The sequence below is a fragment of the Piliocolobus tephrosceles genome, chromosome 1 (assembly GCF_002776525.5).
Source record: "Piliocolobus tephrosceles isolate RC106 chromosome 1, ASM277652v3, whole genome shotgun sequence".
Lineage (NCBI taxonomy): Eukaryota > Metazoa > Chordata > Mammalia > Primates > Cercopithecidae > Piliocolobus > Piliocolobus tephrosceles.
Genome location: NC_045434.1, coordinates 127,404,577 through 127,422,731, shown reverse-complemented (window position 1 = coordinate 127,422,731; position 18,155 = coordinate 127,404,577). Strand labels below are relative to the sequence as shown.

At 35.3% G+C, this 18,155-nt stretch overlaps 1 protein-coding gene across 3 annotated transcripts in view; it reads right to left on the bottom strand.

Moving 5' to 3' along the window:
* ARHGAP29 (Rho GTPase activating protein 29) overlaps nucleotides 1-18,155 on the bottom strand; it is a 67,470-nt gene that overhangs the window by 31,976 nt on the left and 17,339 nt on the right. For all 3 annotated transcript variants that reach the window (XM_023231071.3, XM_023231070.3, XM_023231072.3), the window contains 10 exons: nucleotides 17,816-17,950; nucleotides 7,868-7,964; nucleotides 7,448-7,520; nucleotides 4,264-4,312; nucleotides 3,720-3,857; nucleotides 2,614-2,678; nucleotides 1,802-1,912; nucleotides 1,621-1,701; nucleotides 1,208-1,396; nucleotides 361-498 (listed from right to left, as the gene is read on the bottom strand). In XM_023231071.3, the coding sequence (XP_023086839.2) occupies nucleotides 361-498; nucleotides 1,208-1,396; nucleotides 1,621-1,701; nucleotides 1,802-1,912; nucleotides 2,614-2,678; nucleotides 3,720-3,857; nucleotides 4,264-4,312; nucleotides 7,448-7,520; nucleotides 7,868-7,964; nucleotides 17,816-17,950 (1,076 nt within the window). The remainder of the gene's footprint in view (nucleotides 1-360; nucleotides 499-1,207; nucleotides 1,397-1,620; nucleotides 1,702-1,801; nucleotides 1,913-2,613; nucleotides 2,679-3,719; nucleotides 3,858-4,263; nucleotides 4,313-7,447; nucleotides 7,521-7,867; nucleotides 7,965-17,815; nucleotides 17,951-18,155) is intronic.

Genomic DNA, 18,155 nt, shown 5'->3' with positions numbered 1-18,155 from the left:
AAAAAAAAAAAAAAAAAAACTGAAAATCAATCTGCAAACTCAACACATTTCATTAATCTCAGAATCTAAATCCCATAAGAATTGTAACTTATAAGGCATACCTTCCCCTTCTGCAGATACAGAGACTTCTCTTTCTTTTCCCTCCCTCCCTTCTTTCCTTCCTTCTCTCTCTCTCTCTTTCTTGATCACCCATTCTACAGTGGGTAATCATAATCATAGCTCACTGTAACCTCAAACTTTTGGGCTCAAGTGATCCTCCCACTTCAGCCTCCCAAAGTGCTGGGATTACAGGTGTGAGCCACCATGCCTTGCCTGACGGTCTTTTCTTCTTGCCTTCAAAATACTGAAGAAATTACTTACAGCTTTAAGGGTAAGATCACACTGGAAAACAAGTGTCCGGAGTTGTGTTAAAATTTCTCTTTTGGTATTTTCTAGATCATTTCTTCTTTCTTCAACATTTGTCACACAAACTTTGTAAAGTTCACTTGCTTCTTCTACCTTCACAAATATCACAGAAAGAAAACCACTAGAATTTATATTTTAAACAAATATTTACTATAGTAAAGCTAAGCTGAAATAACTGAAAATTCTGAAATATTCTGTTTTCAAAATAATACTTCTAAAGCTAATCTGTTCTGGTCAGTGATTCAAAGGCACTTGATTTTAATGGACAGCCACGTACAATTTATAATTAGTATATTGTTTGTCTATAAAATATTTGCTTCTATTTGAAATAGCATTTTATATTTACATTTACTATATTCCATATAATCTTATAGAATTTTGTTCGTAAAATTACACTTCATCAGTAATACAAAGCTTCTGCCCATTCCTGCTATCAGGTGCCTGAATTAGTACACATATACACACACACTTGCTTAAAAGGTGAACTTTCTTGTCAAGTAAAATATATATTAAACTACTGTAAGATATTCTTTCACAAACTCCTAAATTCAGGTCTCAGCATAGTGGTTCTCAAAATGCGGATCCTCACCAACAGCATCAGCACCACCTGAGAGTCTGTTAAAAAATGTAACCTGCCTTGGCCCCTCTGTTGACTTACTGAATGAGAAACTCTGGGGAATGGGCTTAGCCATCTTTTAACACACCTTTCCAGGCAGTCCTGGCAGACACAGAACTTTGACACAAAACTCCTGGCAGATTACTGCTAATTCAACTTGCAAAAAAAAAAGAAAAAGATCATTACTTTTTGGAGAGCTTCCTCTTCCAACCTTCGCTTTTTTTCTAGTTGCTTGTTGAGATTTTTTGCTAATGCGCCACTTGAAGACAGATGCTCCTCTTCTGCACGAAACATGGAAGACTTTGCTTTCTCATATTCATCTTGACGTTGCATGCATAATAATTTTGCCTTTTTGAGAGCATTCTCTGCTTCAAGCTACATCGCAAAGAGTATTAAACACAGAATATGAAAGAAATCCTACAGAATGAAATGTCTTTAGCATATTCAGCTAAATGTCTTTACGCTAAATGTCTTTAGCATATTCAGCAAGATAGTTAAGACAGTATTTTAGAAAAATGAGAGCAAGGAAGGTCAGCATATACTGCAGATTATTTTAAATGTTCACAAATAGGTATATGAAACTCCATTTTAATACTAACCGTTTTATTTTGCTCCTGTTTCCAAAGTTCTTTTATTTCTTTCCTTTGTTTTTCCATTTCATTTTTCCTCCCAAGTAGAGGCTGTGAAGGGTATTTAAAATGGAAAAAGAAAAAAGCAATTTTCTAAAGGCACGCCATTGTTTAAAGAAAAAGTGTATTATACATATAAATTAATCTTTACCTGTACAAATTTGTTAGCCTGGAGAGCTGCAATTGTTTGTTGTAAAAGATGACTGCTCTCTATATCATTAAGAAGCGCATTAGTAAACAGAGACTGCAGTGGCATGAATTCCTAAAATTTAAAATTAAAAAGTAAATTTTACAATAGAAATGGCACTAGAATTCCAAACATATCACTACTCTTCAAAAAGGGAAACTAAGTTTAGACTTTTGCCCCCAGAAAAATAACTAGTCATAAACATGACTATGAGAAAAATATAGAAGAAAATTAATTAATTATAAAACTGGTTAGCAAAAGTAGTAGCTATCAAGACAATCAGTATTTGCATAAAACTGTAAATTTCTGGCCAGGAATAGTGACTCACGCTGTAATCCCAACACTCTGGGAGGCCAAGGGGACAGACTACTTGAGCTCAGGAGTTTGATATCAGCCTAGGCAACATGGTGAAACCCCATCTCTATAAAAACATGCAAAAATTAGCCAGGCATGGTGGGCACCTATAGTTCCACATAATCAGGAGGTGGGAGGATCGCTTGAGCCTAGGGGGACAGAGGTTGCAGTGAGCCGAGATCATGCCACTGCACTCCAGCCTGGGTTACAGAGTGAGACCCTGTATTAAGATGAAAAAAAAAGTGTATTTCCTAGATTTTTTCATAATGGACATCCATCTAAACTTAAAATAATTTTGTCAATAAAATGATCAGCATTTAAGTGCTTTTCTACATTAACTGAAATATTCTGATTTTGCAAATTATTGGGAGTTCATGAGTAGTTTCTTATTATAGAACCCTAGAAGTTCACAGAACACTTACCTGAATTCCAATGTTGGTTCTAGTTGCCTCTGCCAACTTGACCATATTTCTAGTGGACTCCAATTCTGAAAAGTTCAAAGAGGGTATCAGAAGGTAAAATCAATTTATTTTTCCCCGCATACTCTAAAATTACTTGTAATTCCACAATTAAGAAGTTATCACAAACACTAGTATCAAGATATAACACAGCAATACTTTCTTCTTCTTTTCTTTTCTTTTTTTTTTAAAGAGACATGGTTTCACTATGTTGCCCAGGCTGGTCTCGAACTCCCAAGCTCTAGTGATCTTCCAGCCTCAGCCTCAGGAATAGCCGGGATTACAGGCATTAAGTTACCACGTACAATTCTTAGCGTAGCATTTCGTAATTGTGAGTGCTCATCAGAATCAACTGGCAAACTTTTTCATAATATATTTGCCTGCATTTCACCTCTTCGAAGGATAGGACCTAGGCTTGTGTACTGACCCTCTACAAGACTATTCAGGTGGTTCTGATTAGCATTCTCTATTATAAGCAAATAATATAGTAGAAAGAGCATAGGCTTTGGATAGATTCTATATTCTTTCAGTTATGCTCTATGACTTTAAGCAAATCTGCTATATGACCTTAGGAAATCTCCTGTCTTGTCTCTCTCAGCTGTAAAATAGGAAAAACAATTCGTGTCTTGCCTACTTCTCAGGGTTTTTGTATGAAGTAAATAAGATAATGACTATGAAAACATTTTGACAACTGTAAAACACTGGGGAAATATTAGCTATTAAATTGTTTCTTCTCTGCTTCCATTGCCTTCTACTCATACATCTATTGTTGCTATTATCTCCTGACCATATTATCTTACTGCATTTCTTTTTACCAACTACAGTATGACTTATTTGAAGGCAGAGACAGTATTCTATTTGTCTTTGTGTCTCTAGGTCTAGTAGTTGGTCCACAGTAAATATTCCATAATTACATCTAGTGTAAGAAGAGTCTTTTCTGGATAATGGTTTTATTCACTACAGTGAAACAGGTACTAATTTGGAATTCTATTACTCACAATCTGTAAAAATTGAGTTAGAAACAATTTAATTATTATACTCTAAATCAGATGCTTTAAAAGGCAACTCACCCAAGTTAAGCTTTTTTTCAACCCATGAAACTATGTTCTTAGTATATTTTGACCAAGTTTTAGCATATGACAAAGCCAACTCTATAGAGTCAGTGTTCTTTAACAGCACGTTGTCTAGTTCTAAAGGGGAAAAATTTCCTGAAAACAAAAATATCAAGGTAAGTATATGTTAAATGTGATCACATCATAACTCTAAACAAAGAAGCATTCAGATCCTAAGATGTTAGTCAATAAAAACTGTTTTTTAAAAAAAATACAAGTGACAAATTTACAATTTAAAAGGTCAGAGTTTAAACTTAAAATGGTTTCAAACTGTAATGTATTTTTATCTTAAAATATATTTCTATTATTCATCAAGTTAAAAGCTTCACACAATTCTTGATCAGTCTATATCTCATATTATCTATCTTAGCAGGCTATTTCCCTTAAGCTTTATATGTAAAACTTCATATACCATTTTGCATTAAAAATGAATACACTAGGTTACTAAGCAAGAAGAGATTAATCCAGGACATTTATAGAAAGTAACTACAAGAAGCATTACCTTTTTCACTGGATGAGTCCACTGATTCCACAGAAACATTTTCAAATGACTTACAACATGGAAAAAGATAAATTTAAAATTAGAAAGGAACACAAATCTTTGCTTCAGAAATTTTTTGCCCCAATTTGTTACTCTGACATAATTCCTGCTAAAGAATTTCAAGTATTTAAAACTTAAAGGGCCTGAGAAGTCTGCTCAAGCGCCAGAACACTTCATAAGAATTTCACAGCTTTTTACAACAGCAGTTCTCAAGATCCAAGAATGAACAACCTTACTGTTACTAACAGCATTAGTTAACATTAACGAATCCACTCAAAACTTTAAATTTTGCAGATAATAAAAATATTAATCAAGAAGTTAGAGAAGCAATGCAAACAGACTGCTATCTAAACAGAAGACACAGATCTGTCTCTTCCAGTCATCTTTTATCATTTTACTATATGATAAGCATGTCTCTGAAAGTTTATTAGATAGTTTAGCACAAAACTTTCTATGATGATGGAAATGTTTTACATCTGTACTGTCCAATAAAGTAGCTAATAGCTCCAGGTAGCTACTTGAACATTTAATAAGTGGCTAGCATGACTAGGAAGTGAATTTTTAATTTTATTTAACTATTATAATTAAATTTAAAGAACTACATGTGGCTGGTGCTACTTTATTGCATTGTGCTGGAAAACATCATTTACCAAAACTTTGAGATCTTAAACAAATTTAATCGATTTAAGTTGGGCACTACAGGGTATACAGGGATTCAATGCAAAAATGATCAAGGAGACCTGGGTCTGAGTAGAGCTCCATTATTACCTGTATGACACTGGACTACATATTTTAAATTCACCTAACTTTGTTTGGTCTTCTATAAAAGAAGGATAAGAACACTACTTTCAAAAGACTGTTTTAAGAATTAAGATGATGTAGGCCTAACGCAGGGCATGGTACATAGGAACCACTATTAAATATATTGCAACAGGCCAGGTGTGGTGGCTCATACCTGTAATCCCAGCACTTTGGGAGACTGAGGCGGATGGGTCACCTGAGGTCAGGAGCTCAAGGCCAGCCTGGCCAACATGGAGAAACCCACCTCTACTAAAATACAAAAATCAGCCAGGTGTGGTAGCGCATGTCTGTGGTCCTAGCTACTTGGGAGGCTGTGGCACAAGAATTGCTTGAATCCAGAAGGTGGAGGTTGCAGTGAGCCGAGATCGCACCACTGCACTCCAGCCCAGGTGAAAGAGTTCTCACTCATTCTCAAAAATATATATATATTTAATATTATATATATATAATATATAGTTGCTATATATATATTCAAATGAGGTAAATATATATAGAGAGAGAGCCTGCAACTATTATTTATTTATTTATTTATTTTGAGACAGAGTCTCACTCTGTCACCCAGGCTGGAGTGCAGCGCCCGCGATCTTGGCTCACTGCGACCTCTGACTTCCGGGTTCAAGAGATTCTCGTGCCTCAGCCTCCCAAGTAGCTGGGACTACAGGTGCCATGTCACCCTTCCTGGCTAATATTTGGATTTTTAGTAGAGACTGGGTTTCGCCATGTTGGCCAGGCTGGTCTCAAACTCCTGGCCTCAGGTGATTCACCCACTTCACCCTCCCAAAGTACTGAGATTACAGGTATGAGCCACCACGCCCAGGCTGCAGCTATTATTTTTAAAGGATATTTTTCAAAACTGTTGATCAAAGTAATTTTATTATTAGGATTATATATCATCATAGCTTTTTTATTCCAATCTCTAGAACAAATTAAAACCTTCAAAAAAAAGTACAAAAGAAAAAAAAAAGTATTTTTTCCTGTTGACAATTAGTATCATATGTATGCACAATAAAGGTACAGAAACAGGAAATATGATTCACACCTAAAATTTAAATTGTTCAGTGTCTTGCCACACAGATAAAATGTGTTATCTTCTGAGGTAGTAGCAATAGTTTGAAAAGATAAACTTTAGGAATAATCATGAATAATAGCAAAATATTTAAACATTTTAAAACTTTTCACCATTCGCCTTCATTTGTCAATGGATGGCTTCAGAATCAGTCACAATTTTTGGCAATATTGTAATACATACAACAAATGCCTTAAACAGTCATTTTTATTTTATATAATTTTAGGAAGGACGTGAAGTTTTTATAGTAATATAAGTCCTTAGCAAATTTCCATATATTTGGGATTTTGTTTTTGTTTCTTTGTGTTTTTTTAGAGACAGAGTCTCACTGGCTAAAGAGCAATGACACAATCATAGCTCACTGCAGCCTTCAACTCCTGGGTTCAAGTGAAACCCCCCACAGCTTCCCTTTCAAGTAGCTGGGACTACAGACTTGTGCCACCACATCTGGCTAATTTTTTGTAGGGACAGGGCCTCAATCATGTTAACCAGGCTGGTCCTGAACGCCTGGCCTCAAGTGATCCTCCCACCATGACCTCTTAAAGTGCTGAGATTATAAGTGTGTGCCACCACACCTGGCTAATTTTTTGTAGGAACAGGGTTTCAATCATGTTAACCAGGATGGTCTTGAACTCCTAGCTTCAAATGATCCTCCCACTTTGGCCTCTTAATGTGCTGGGACTATAGGCATGAGTCACTATACCTGGTCCCAAGTATCTGTTGAAATTCTTTTTGGATTTGATCTTCCTTAACAGAAAATGATCAACACAGGTCCCTGATGCAGTTTTTTTTACGTATTTTGCTTGCATTCAGCAAAAAAGTTTAGTCAATTAAAAATATTACTACCATAAACCTTTAAAGAAATATTGTCCATACATTCCTCATATTCTGTTATTTCATAGCAATTTTTCTTTTTTTTTTTTGGAGACAGAGTCTCACTCTGTCACCTAGGCTGGACTGCAGTGGTGTGATCTCAGCTCACTGCAACCTCTGCCTCCTGGGTTCAAGCAATTCTCCTGCCTCAGCCTCCCGAGTAACTGGGATTACAGGTGCCCTCTACCACAGCTGGCTATTTTTTGTATTATTAGTAAAGATGGGGTTTCACCATGTTGGCCAGGCTGGTCTCAAACTTCTGACCTCAGGTGATCTGCCCACCTCAGCCTCCCAAAGTGCTGGGATTACAGGTATGAGCCACCACCCCCGGCCTAAGATTAGGCAATAGTTGAAATATGAGGTTAAAAACATTAAAGACTTTGCTTTCACACAAACTTAGCTTACCTTAGTTTCTCGAGAAACAGGCAGTCGCAATAATGAATCATTGCCTACATCTCCCATAAGGAAGTTTGTAAGGCTATCCAAGGATGTTAAAAAAAGAAAGACAAGTCATTACACTTCTTTGTGACACGGTTTACATTCAACATGTTATCTAAAATAATTTTTTAAAAATAAGAACCTTAGAAATAAACCCCTAGGAATCTGTTCACATAAACCAGTCACTTGCAAATGGATGTTGCTTCTAAATAGCTATAAAAATACCTTCACATATAGTAATAAGGCCATACAGAAGGTAGTTTTTCCAAAGTTGTGATATTTAATACCATTTAATACTTCATTTCCCATGTATCTTACTGGATAATGCAACACACTCTCACTAAGACACCTAGGCCCAGCTGCTTTAAATGACAGTCCTCTACTTACATATTTCCAAAGGTAAATGCCAAAGTTTCAATAGAAGAAAACACTTCCTGGAAGAGATCGTTTTTGTTTTCTTCATTAACTTCTGTGAAGTTCACAGCTATAAGGAAAAGTTGGTTACAATAAGGAAAAACATGCTTTAAACTAGATTTATACAGAATCATTTAATCCTTTAAAACTTCATCATTAGTTCAAGAAGCATTAGAAGATTCAGAAATTGAAAAGCCTAACATACAAAATGGACATGATGTTCAAATTCTTCATTATGAAATTCATATAAAAGAATCAGCTTGCATAAAAGCAGTTAGCATTCCAAACTGACTACTCCATGGATTACATAATTTGACACATCTAAAAACTGACTCCATGTGAAATCAATCAGTGCTGGAGTCACAGAGTCCATGTTATACCACACCTCTCGATTATTAAGAGTGTTCTGTGCTATTTTCTCTTCCTTACTGCTTTCTGGCATTTTAAAATTAGCCCAACACATTGTAGCTCACTGAAGGCAATATGAGGTACATTTTTTAGAATGAATTACCAATAAAGTCATATTATATATATATACACACACACATACATATATTTGATACAACATAAAACTTGTAACAAAGCATATCACATTGAAAAAAAAAAAAACCAGTGATTTGGAAAATTAAAATTCCTATTTACTTACAGCCTTATTTCTTGTAACAAGCTCTTGGGCTCTGAGGTCCATGTTAATTGACATACAGCTGCCTTTTGTTTGCAATAGCGATATCCTAATATTTTGCATTTTGTTAAAGCAAATTATGAAACACAACTGAAAAAGATTTCTTATTTTAACTTCTGTATGCACTCTTGTTAAAAGCGCAAACACAGTTTACCAAGACAAAGTCTGAAGGTGGAATTGGCAATTTTTTTAAAGTAACTGGTGCTACTTTGACTGGGTATAAAGAGTAACTGGTCCCCTACATAGCTCCTCCCTAGTATTCTTGCCAATAAAAGGAAGGAAGAGAAACCTTTTGAAGAAGTAGTCATCCTCTGCTTTAAAACAGAGTCATTTTTAATCTTGGCTGCACATTAGAATTCCCTGGGGAGTTTTGTTAATAAAAACAAAGTCTGGGTCCCACTAATGAAAGATTCAGATTTCATAGGTATGTGGTGAAGAATATATTTTGTCGCAAGCTCTCTCGTGTAATTCTAATATGCAACGAGAGTTGGAAAGCAAGAATTCCTAGGTAGGAGTGTATTAAACTTCAAGCCTATAAATCCCATGAAATTGCAACTAAAATTTTATAAGCATAATAAGCCTCTGTAAATTGGTAGGCGGGAGGCTAAGATCCATAACCTTCATCAGATTCTTCGAAATATCACTGATACAAACAAAAAGAAAAAGTTACCATTGCGAATATGGTTCTTAAATAATGGGCATTTAAAAAATATTCTGACTTCTACTCTGACCAAGAGAGAGAAACAGATTATACTTCTACCTGAAACAACTAAAAGACACTCAAATAAAACATAAGAAATAGGCTAGGTACAGTGGCTCATGCCTATAATCCCAACGCTTTGGGAGGCCACGGCAGGAGGATCACTTGCAGCCAAGAGTTCAAGACTGCCGTTAGTTATAATTGCACCACTGCACTCCAGACTAGCTGACAGAGCAACTGTTTCTTATTAAAAAAAAAAAAAAAAAAAAAAAAGATTTCTATACAAAGGACATTACCAGGGATAAAAAGAGTCACTTACAATTATGAAAGAGTCGATTCATCAAAAGGACCTAACAGCCAGGCATGGTGGCTCATGCCTGTAATCCCAGCACTTTGGGAGGCAGAGGTGGGCAGACTGTCTGAGCTCAAAAGTTCAAGACCAGCCTGGGCAACATGGCGAAACCCCATCTCTACTAAAAATACAAAAAATTAGTCAGGCAATGGTGGTGCATGCCTGTAATCCCAGCTACTGGGGAGGCTGAGGCATTAGAATCGCTTGAACTCAGGAGGCAGAGGTTGCAGTGAGCTGAAATCACACCACTGTGCTCTAGCCTGGGCAACAGAGCAAGGATCTGTCTCCAAAAAAAAAAAAAAAAAAAGGACGTAACTCCATATATTTATGTACCTAATAAACAGAGTTTGAAAATACTTTAAAAAACACATAAATTCACAGTTACAACTGGTGATTTCAATAGCCTTTCGCAATAACTGACAGAACACGTAGATGGAAAGCAAGTAAGCACAGGGATGATTAGAACAACACTATCTACCACCTTGACAAGACATTTATATGACACCCTACCTAACAAAGCAAAACACATGTTCTTTTCAAATGCACACTGAAATACCAAGATAGACTATATTATGGGCCATAAAACAAGTCTTGATGAGTTTAAAAGGATTCAAATGAGGCAAAATATTTTTTGTGATAACATGAAATTAAATTAGAAACAACAGAAGGATCTCTGGAAAATCTCCAAATATTTAGAAACTAAATAACACGCTTTTAAATAACCCAGGTGTCAAAGAAGAAAAAAGGAAATTAAAAGGTATTCTGACCCAGCACTTTGGGGCAGGAGGATCACCTGAGGTCAGGAGTTCGAGACCAGCCTGGCCAATATGGTGAAACCCCATCTCTATTAAAAGTACAAAATTAGCTGGGGGTGGTGACACACTCCTGTAATCAATCCCAGCTACTCAGGAGACTGAGGCAGGAGACTGCAGTGGGCCGAAATCACAGCACTGCACACCAGCCTGGGTGACAGGGCAAGATTCCATCTCAAAAAATTTAAAAAAGGGATTTTGCAGAATAAAAATGAAAAAACCACATATCAAAATTTGTGAAAGGGGGGACCAGGAGATACAGGTAGAATGATAACAATTTCACAGGAGTATGATGCATATGTCAGAATTTTCAAATTGTACCATTGTTTATTATACAATCATATCTCAATAAAGTTGTTTATAAAAATACACTGTAAAGTAGACTTTAAATAGTAATTTATAACATAATACCATCAACAATGTAAATCCTACTTGTATTCCCTAACTTTAACCTGCTAAAAAAATAGTTTATAACACTATCCAAAATTATATAATTATTCTTACTTTCTTATATGTTTTTATCACACTAAACATGACAGGGAGATTAAAAAATAATAATTGTAGCAACCGTTGAGTAGTGAAAAGAATAATTATTGAATCAATTCAACATTTGAACAATCTTATCTTCATCCCTACTTGAGTGAAGTTATAGCCACCTAATGAAAATTCCTATTCCTAATGCCTTTGCCTGACTTCAAAACAACCCTATATTTCTAATATCTAACATAATTATCTTTTTTGCTCCTGCTCAGTGTTTCAAAGAAAAGTCTTTGGCTCCTTTCCAATAATAAATATTCCCATTCTTTCCTATATTCTCCAAAACCCTATACCAACTTTACTCCTCCCTCACAGCTTCATTATCTCCTATTCAATTGACGTTTTTTCTTATGCTACTAACATACTCAAATCTTTCCTATGTGAAAAAAATGTTCATTTTACCATACTTCTCCTTAAAGTTACCATTCAATCCATTTACCGTTTCTTCACTACTGAACTGCTATAAATAGGCCATACCATGGCCTATTTTGCTTTTCTTCCCAAGTTAACATTACATTCAAGATTTGGCTTTACACCATTTTAATGGTTATCAGAGGCTGGAAAACTTTTTCTATAAAGGACCAGGTAGTAAATATTTTACATTTTTCAGGCCATACAGTCTGTTGCAACTACTCAATTCTGTCGAAAGGGGCCATAGATGATACATAAATGAATAAGACTAACTGTGTTCCAATAAACCTTTATTTACAAAAACAGGCAGCTGGCCAGATTTGGCCCAACAGCCTGTTTGCCAGCCCCTGGTAAAGAGGATGGGTTCTGAAGTCAGTCTGCCTAAGTTAAATCCTAACTCTCTCTCTTACAATGTTACATAACTTCACCCCTCTGTAACTTAGTTTCCTAATTTATAAAATGGGGATAATTATGTACTTCAAGAACTGTTGTGAAGATTAAATGAACTCAGAACAGAGCCTGTTACATAGAAGATGTTCAAAAATGTTAGCTATTATTATCATATAATAACACAAAACACTGTCAACAATAACCTCCTATCAGTCAAAATTAGAGGTCTTTTTTCTTGTAAGTCTTTAAGCTACTAAACCTTTTTGCAAGTTTCAACAACACTACCACTTAATATATATGCAAAACTTGGACAAACTTCTCTCTATGCCTCAGTTTCCATATCTGCAAAAGGAGAGGTGATATAAAAGTAATATAAGGCTTTGGAGTTTCAGCCCTGAGTTTAAATCTGGTTTCTACTACTTTATGTGTTAGTCTGGATACATTACCTAACTTCAATTTCCTCACAAGCAAAACAGCGTATTATTGAGAGGAATGACTGAGAAAACAAGTGTGAAGCACCCAGAGTACAGTGCTTGGATTCAGTAAACACAAGCTCTCTTCCTCTGCTCAACATCCATCTGTAGACAATCTGTACTTCATAGAGCTTTCTCCACTTAGCCTCTACAGTTCTCATCTTGGCTTTCTTTATATACACTATCCCTGCAGAATCTCATCCACTTCCATACCTTTGAGGGAACAAATTCCTAAACTACCTGTCTAGTTTTAACCTCCGAGCTCGATTTGCATTTCTAATAGGCTGATATACTTCTTCTCCTACTTTCCACCTGCTATTTTCCATACCATCCTTAGCTCATTAGCTTCACTTTCAAAAATGCCTCTAAAATATTTTTTCCTCCTTTCCATCCCCATTTGCCACTGATTTAATTTAAAAGCCCATGTTTTACCTCTAGTCTGAACTACTTAGCAACCTAACTGGTGTCTCTGTCTCCACTCCATCCCCTCTATTAATAGTTCTTCAAAAGCTCATTAAAATGTTGCTTAAGGTTTAAATAATTGCCTCCCTTGAGTTCCCTATTAAATCACAATACAAAGCCCTAAGACACATTTAGTATCTCTTCAAGAAATCACATGAATAGCTTTCATTCATACAACCTATCAGAGCAGCAACTTTCAAATGTTTTTGATCACAACCTTGGGAAAAAATACATATTGCATCATGACTGAGTATTCTATACACACATAATAATCAGTTATATAACACCTATAACATTTCTGACACATACTTAAGTTTTATATAATAAGTGTTGCTTCTGATTTTTCTTTTCTATTCTCTTTCATTTTTAAAAAATGCTGGTCACAATCCACTAACTTGATGTCAGGAGTCAGAGCCCACAGTTCAAAAATCATTAATTAAAAGATACAATGGAAGAAAAGTATGAAAAGCGGGAAAAAAAAGAATAAAATACACAGGGAAAAAAACAAAAAAGCTACAAGACCTACCTAATGAAAACTTTAAGTTGCTTCCGAGGAACACAAAAGACAACTTGAAGAAATAAAGTACATATTATATTCTTGGATAGAAATACTAAATATGTGTATTTTCCTTAATTTAATCTATAGATTTAACTCAAATCATCAAAAAAAAAAAAAAAAAAAAAAAAAAGTAGGTATTTTTTGGAACCAAACAGCCAATTCAAAAATCTTCATGGAAAAAATAAAATTCTAAACAAGCTATCCCTACCATATATTAAAATGTCACAAAAACCACAATAAAAACAGAGTGGTCTGGGCATACAACTGAACAAACCAACGAAACAGAATAAGGTCCAGAAATAGACATATGTGAGAATGTAGTGTATTTATGATAAAGATGACACCTCAAATTAGTGGTGAAAAGATGAATTACCTGCTAAACTTACTAGACGCTTAGATACTTTACAATGTTTCTGAAGACTTAACTTCAACAAATGAAACCATGAAACATCAGAAGAAAAAACATTCAAGAATTCTATTATAATCTCAGAGCAGAGAAGTCTTTCCTGATACTTAAAACCCAGAAACCATAAAAAAGACTGAAAAATGTTAATGCAAAAATAAAAGAGAAAAACGAAGTAAAAAAAATTTTCAACATTAATCAAAGACTACTTACTTACTACTTTATTTACACACAGTTTCTACAAATCAATACTAAAAGAAGACCTATCAGCAAAAGAAAAACAGATTAAAAAAAGGTCAATTAACATAAAAGGATGTAAACATGGTATTGAAACAAATGAAAAGATATTCAGTTGCACTCAAAATGAGGGAAATGCAAATCAAACCTAGACTGATACCACTTTTCACTATCACACTGGGTAACAGAGCTTTGTAACCAGGTCTGTTGGCAAGGCACACGACATCAGCCTCTTCAGCACTGCTTTCAGAAGGGCAGAACCTATACCCTCAGCATCTGGTAATATCAAAAAATATAAACACACATGCTTGCTGATTCAGCAATTATTCATCTAGGAATTTGCATGACTATTTATTGAAGCATTGTTTGTAATAGAAAAAAAACTGGAAATGATCCAAACATCTATTAGTAGTTAACTGGTTAAATAAATTATAGTACATCAATATAAGGGATTACCATACAGCTTTGAAAAAACAAATAGTAACAAAAGAATGAGGAAACCCTTTCCGTGCAGGTAACTCAGGACAATGAACAAGGAGCAGAACGCTACCATGTGTGTAAAAAGAAGGTTAAAAAAGAGAACACATCCATGTATGTGCTTGTATATGTATATCTCTGAAAAAATACACAAGAGACCAATAAAGGTTGTTGCTTATCTAGGTAAAGGAATGAGTGACTAAGTCAAAGGCAACAAAGAAACTTCATCGTTCAATACCCTTTTATACCATTTGCATTCCATGTGAACTGCCTATTAATAAAATCAAGTTTTCAAAACAGAATTATAAGGCTTCTACAATCTTGAAGGCATAATTAAGACTTATTTTTCTTTTTTGTTTACCAATTTTTAAATATAGGGTAAAATGCGGAACATAAAAAACCTAAATTAAGGGTTATTTTCATTTATATTAGAAATAAGATTGACCAAAATAACTGAAAATAATGAAAACAAATAGTACATAATAAATTACTGAGTTCTGAAGATACCTTTATCTCCTTTAAAAACAGGCTGTATCTCTCTTACCATATTGCAAATATTTTGTCAGACTTAATTTCCTGCTTGGAAACAGGAGGACACACAGGAAATGCAAATCACTACTAGAATGAATGAGAAAAAAACTAAAGATTTTTCTTTTAAAGTTATTAGAAGGTAAACTCCACATTTAAAATAAAACATATGGGTAAAGATTCCTATTTCTCACTTCTTATACAGAGGAAGCAGACACACTTCATGCATTCAAACCTGTGGTAATACAAATAAGATTACATATCCCTGATTCGAAAGTTATTCTGTATCTTTTTCTATTGTTTAGTAGATTTGAAAAAATGCATTTCATACTTAAGGTCTCTAAACTTAATCATATACCTAGGTCACTGCTGTTTTTTAAACATACTCAGAGTTAAAATTAAATGATGGGGCCAGGCGAGGTGGCTCATGCCTCTAATCCCAGCACTTTCGATGGCCAAGGCAGGCGGATCACCTGAGGTCAACAGTTTGAGACTTGCCTGGCCAACATGGTAAAACCTCATCTCTACTAAAAATACAAAAATTAGCCGGGTGTGATGGCATATATCTGCAATCCCAGCTACTTGGGAGGTGGAGGCAGGAGAATTGCTTGAACCCAGGAGGCGGAGGCCAAGGTGAGCTGAGATCATGCCACTGCACTCCAGCCTGTGTAACAGAGTGAGACACTGTCTCAAAAAAACACTCAATGATGGACCCTGTGTGGTGGCTCATGCCTGTAATCCCAGAATTTTAGAGGCCAAGGTGGGAGGACTGCTTGAGGCCAGGAGTTCAGGATCAGCCTGGGCAACATAGCAAGACCCTGTCCCTGTGAAAAATTTTAGAAATTTAAAAATCAGCTAGGAGAGTGACAGCTCACATCTGTAGTCCCAGCTAGCTGAGATGCTGAGGTAAAAGCATTGCTTGCGTTCAAGAGTTTAAGGTTACAGTGAGCTATGAACATGCTACTGCACTACAGCCTGGGCAACAGGGTGAGATGCCATCTTTTAAACAAACAAAAAGACTGAAACCTTAAATAATATAAAGGATGCCCATATTCCAGACAGCTTTCTGTCCCAGAAACTTTTCCTTTCTGAAATAGCTACTACTGTACATTTATAGGTTTTAAAGCACTTAGACTGGCTGGCACTGAACAGATACTCAAAATGGTTTCTACCTATTCTCTGCCTTTCCAGGTTTTGAAAACTAAATTGCCATTAAATGAAATAATTAAGTTGATTTGACCTCAATTATTCAAGTTGCTGAACATTTTTCAATTGGAGTATCAATGATATTTTTAAATGGCCTCAAAAGTAAGAGTTGGGGCAGGGAAAGAGGTTTTATTATAAACCATACAAATTTAACACAAAGAAAACACAATATTTAAAGTGTTCTAGTCTCATGGAGTCCTACCGAAACAGAGGAAGTTTCCCAACAACAAAATAGTCTTCCCCTTTTAAATGTCATCCAGCACAAAAGTAAAAGAGTAACAATAATCCCAAGTGTAAAGATAGTAATAGTGGAAAATAATATTCAGAAAATTACTTTTCCTCAAAGACAAAAAGATCTTCAAGGTATCTGAGACAGCATTCTCTTCAAGTTTGTTTCTGGAATGTGAACACCAACTATACACAGGCGCACTCCTTCCCCAGGACATCCTGACTGCACACAATAGCTACTGACAACAATTGAACTAGGTCGTTATTTCCAAGCATGGAAATTTTACTATCTATAGACGCAAATTTCCCTATCTCAGTAAAGTTAAATGGTACTTGTAAACAATCTATTTAGAAACAAATTTGGTTACTAAGCACATTTTTGAAAGGACAGAAGAAGCTATTCATGCTTCCCATTTAAAATCATCTACATTTTTTTCAGTGTTTGAAATACAGAAAAAAGGAAACCACACAAACATGATAAATCTATGTCAAAAAGTGCTGGGTGGGGTGGTTTCCTTAAGTATGTGAACTATATTTTGTAGACAAAGTTTTTATTTTCTTTTCCTGCTTCATCCATTGACGCATGCCCTTTAGCCTCTCCGAATATGATCCTGTTCACCAATCTCATCATGTTCTTCTCACCCAGAGTTCTTGTAGCACAGCCTCATCCCCACCCAGCCCAGTCCAGTTAATGCCTACTTGACCTTTGACTCAGGACAGGCAATCCCTTTCCCCAAAGGAGAGTTTCCTTTCCCCATTCAGCCTGGAGTGAGTTCCTCACTCCGTGCTCCCATGGTGCCTAGGCATACCTCTATCACAGAATTGATCACAGGATTGCTGTTACCTTGTCTGTCTCTGATTGCTACATCACTGCTACCTAATACTCACTTTGCTCTCAATCTTTCTTTTATATACCGCAACCCAGAATAATTTTCACAACTTTGAGTGGCAAGTCATTTCATCAGAGGATAAAGGTCCAATTCTCCATGCTAAGTTTTAGCATATATATGCTATAGATACACACACACCGATACATATATATGAAAAACTTATTTTATAATTTTAATTTCATTTTCACATTTTAAAATAAGGTCCCAATTAAGCCTTCTTTTTCTGCATTTGATTCCCTCTTTTAAGCAGTCACTAGAGATTACCACTTTCCAACACCAATTGTCCTCACATAACAAAGACTTCATAAAAAACTCAAATTTTAAACATCAGTTGTTTGGTTTAAGTTAGTCTTTTTAAAGTATTTGCTGCCAAATAAAGTTAGTTTTTAAAAGGAAGAAAGCCTTAGGTGTGACTTAGTGGGAATATTTCAATATCAAAGTATATATAACTCCTTATTGACATACATCACACAAATGCAATGAGAGGAATTGGCTATACATTCATTATAAACTAAAATATATCACTTGGCTCCTTTTTGCCCACAGCAACCCACTCTTACTATATCTTCCTTACCTTTCACTTTTGCAGTGAGCATTTCTGCAGCATTTTGAAGATCAACAGAATTGAGGTTCTGATGTTTATTCATTATAGACTTTAAAACACGGAGCAGTTCCTCTAGACGTATATGAATAACTTCTTTAAAACAGTCTTTAAAAAGAAAAAAAAAAAACTTATTTCCAGAGCAAAGTTCCACAAATCTAAACTACAAAACATCATCTGAAGCACATTTCAAGTAGAAGCACTAGTTACACAATTTTTGCCTACTATATTCATTTCTATCTTCACTGTTGCAATTACATACAATTTAAAAAGTCTTCAGAAAATCCTTAGCCATTTTAATTCATTAAGGATT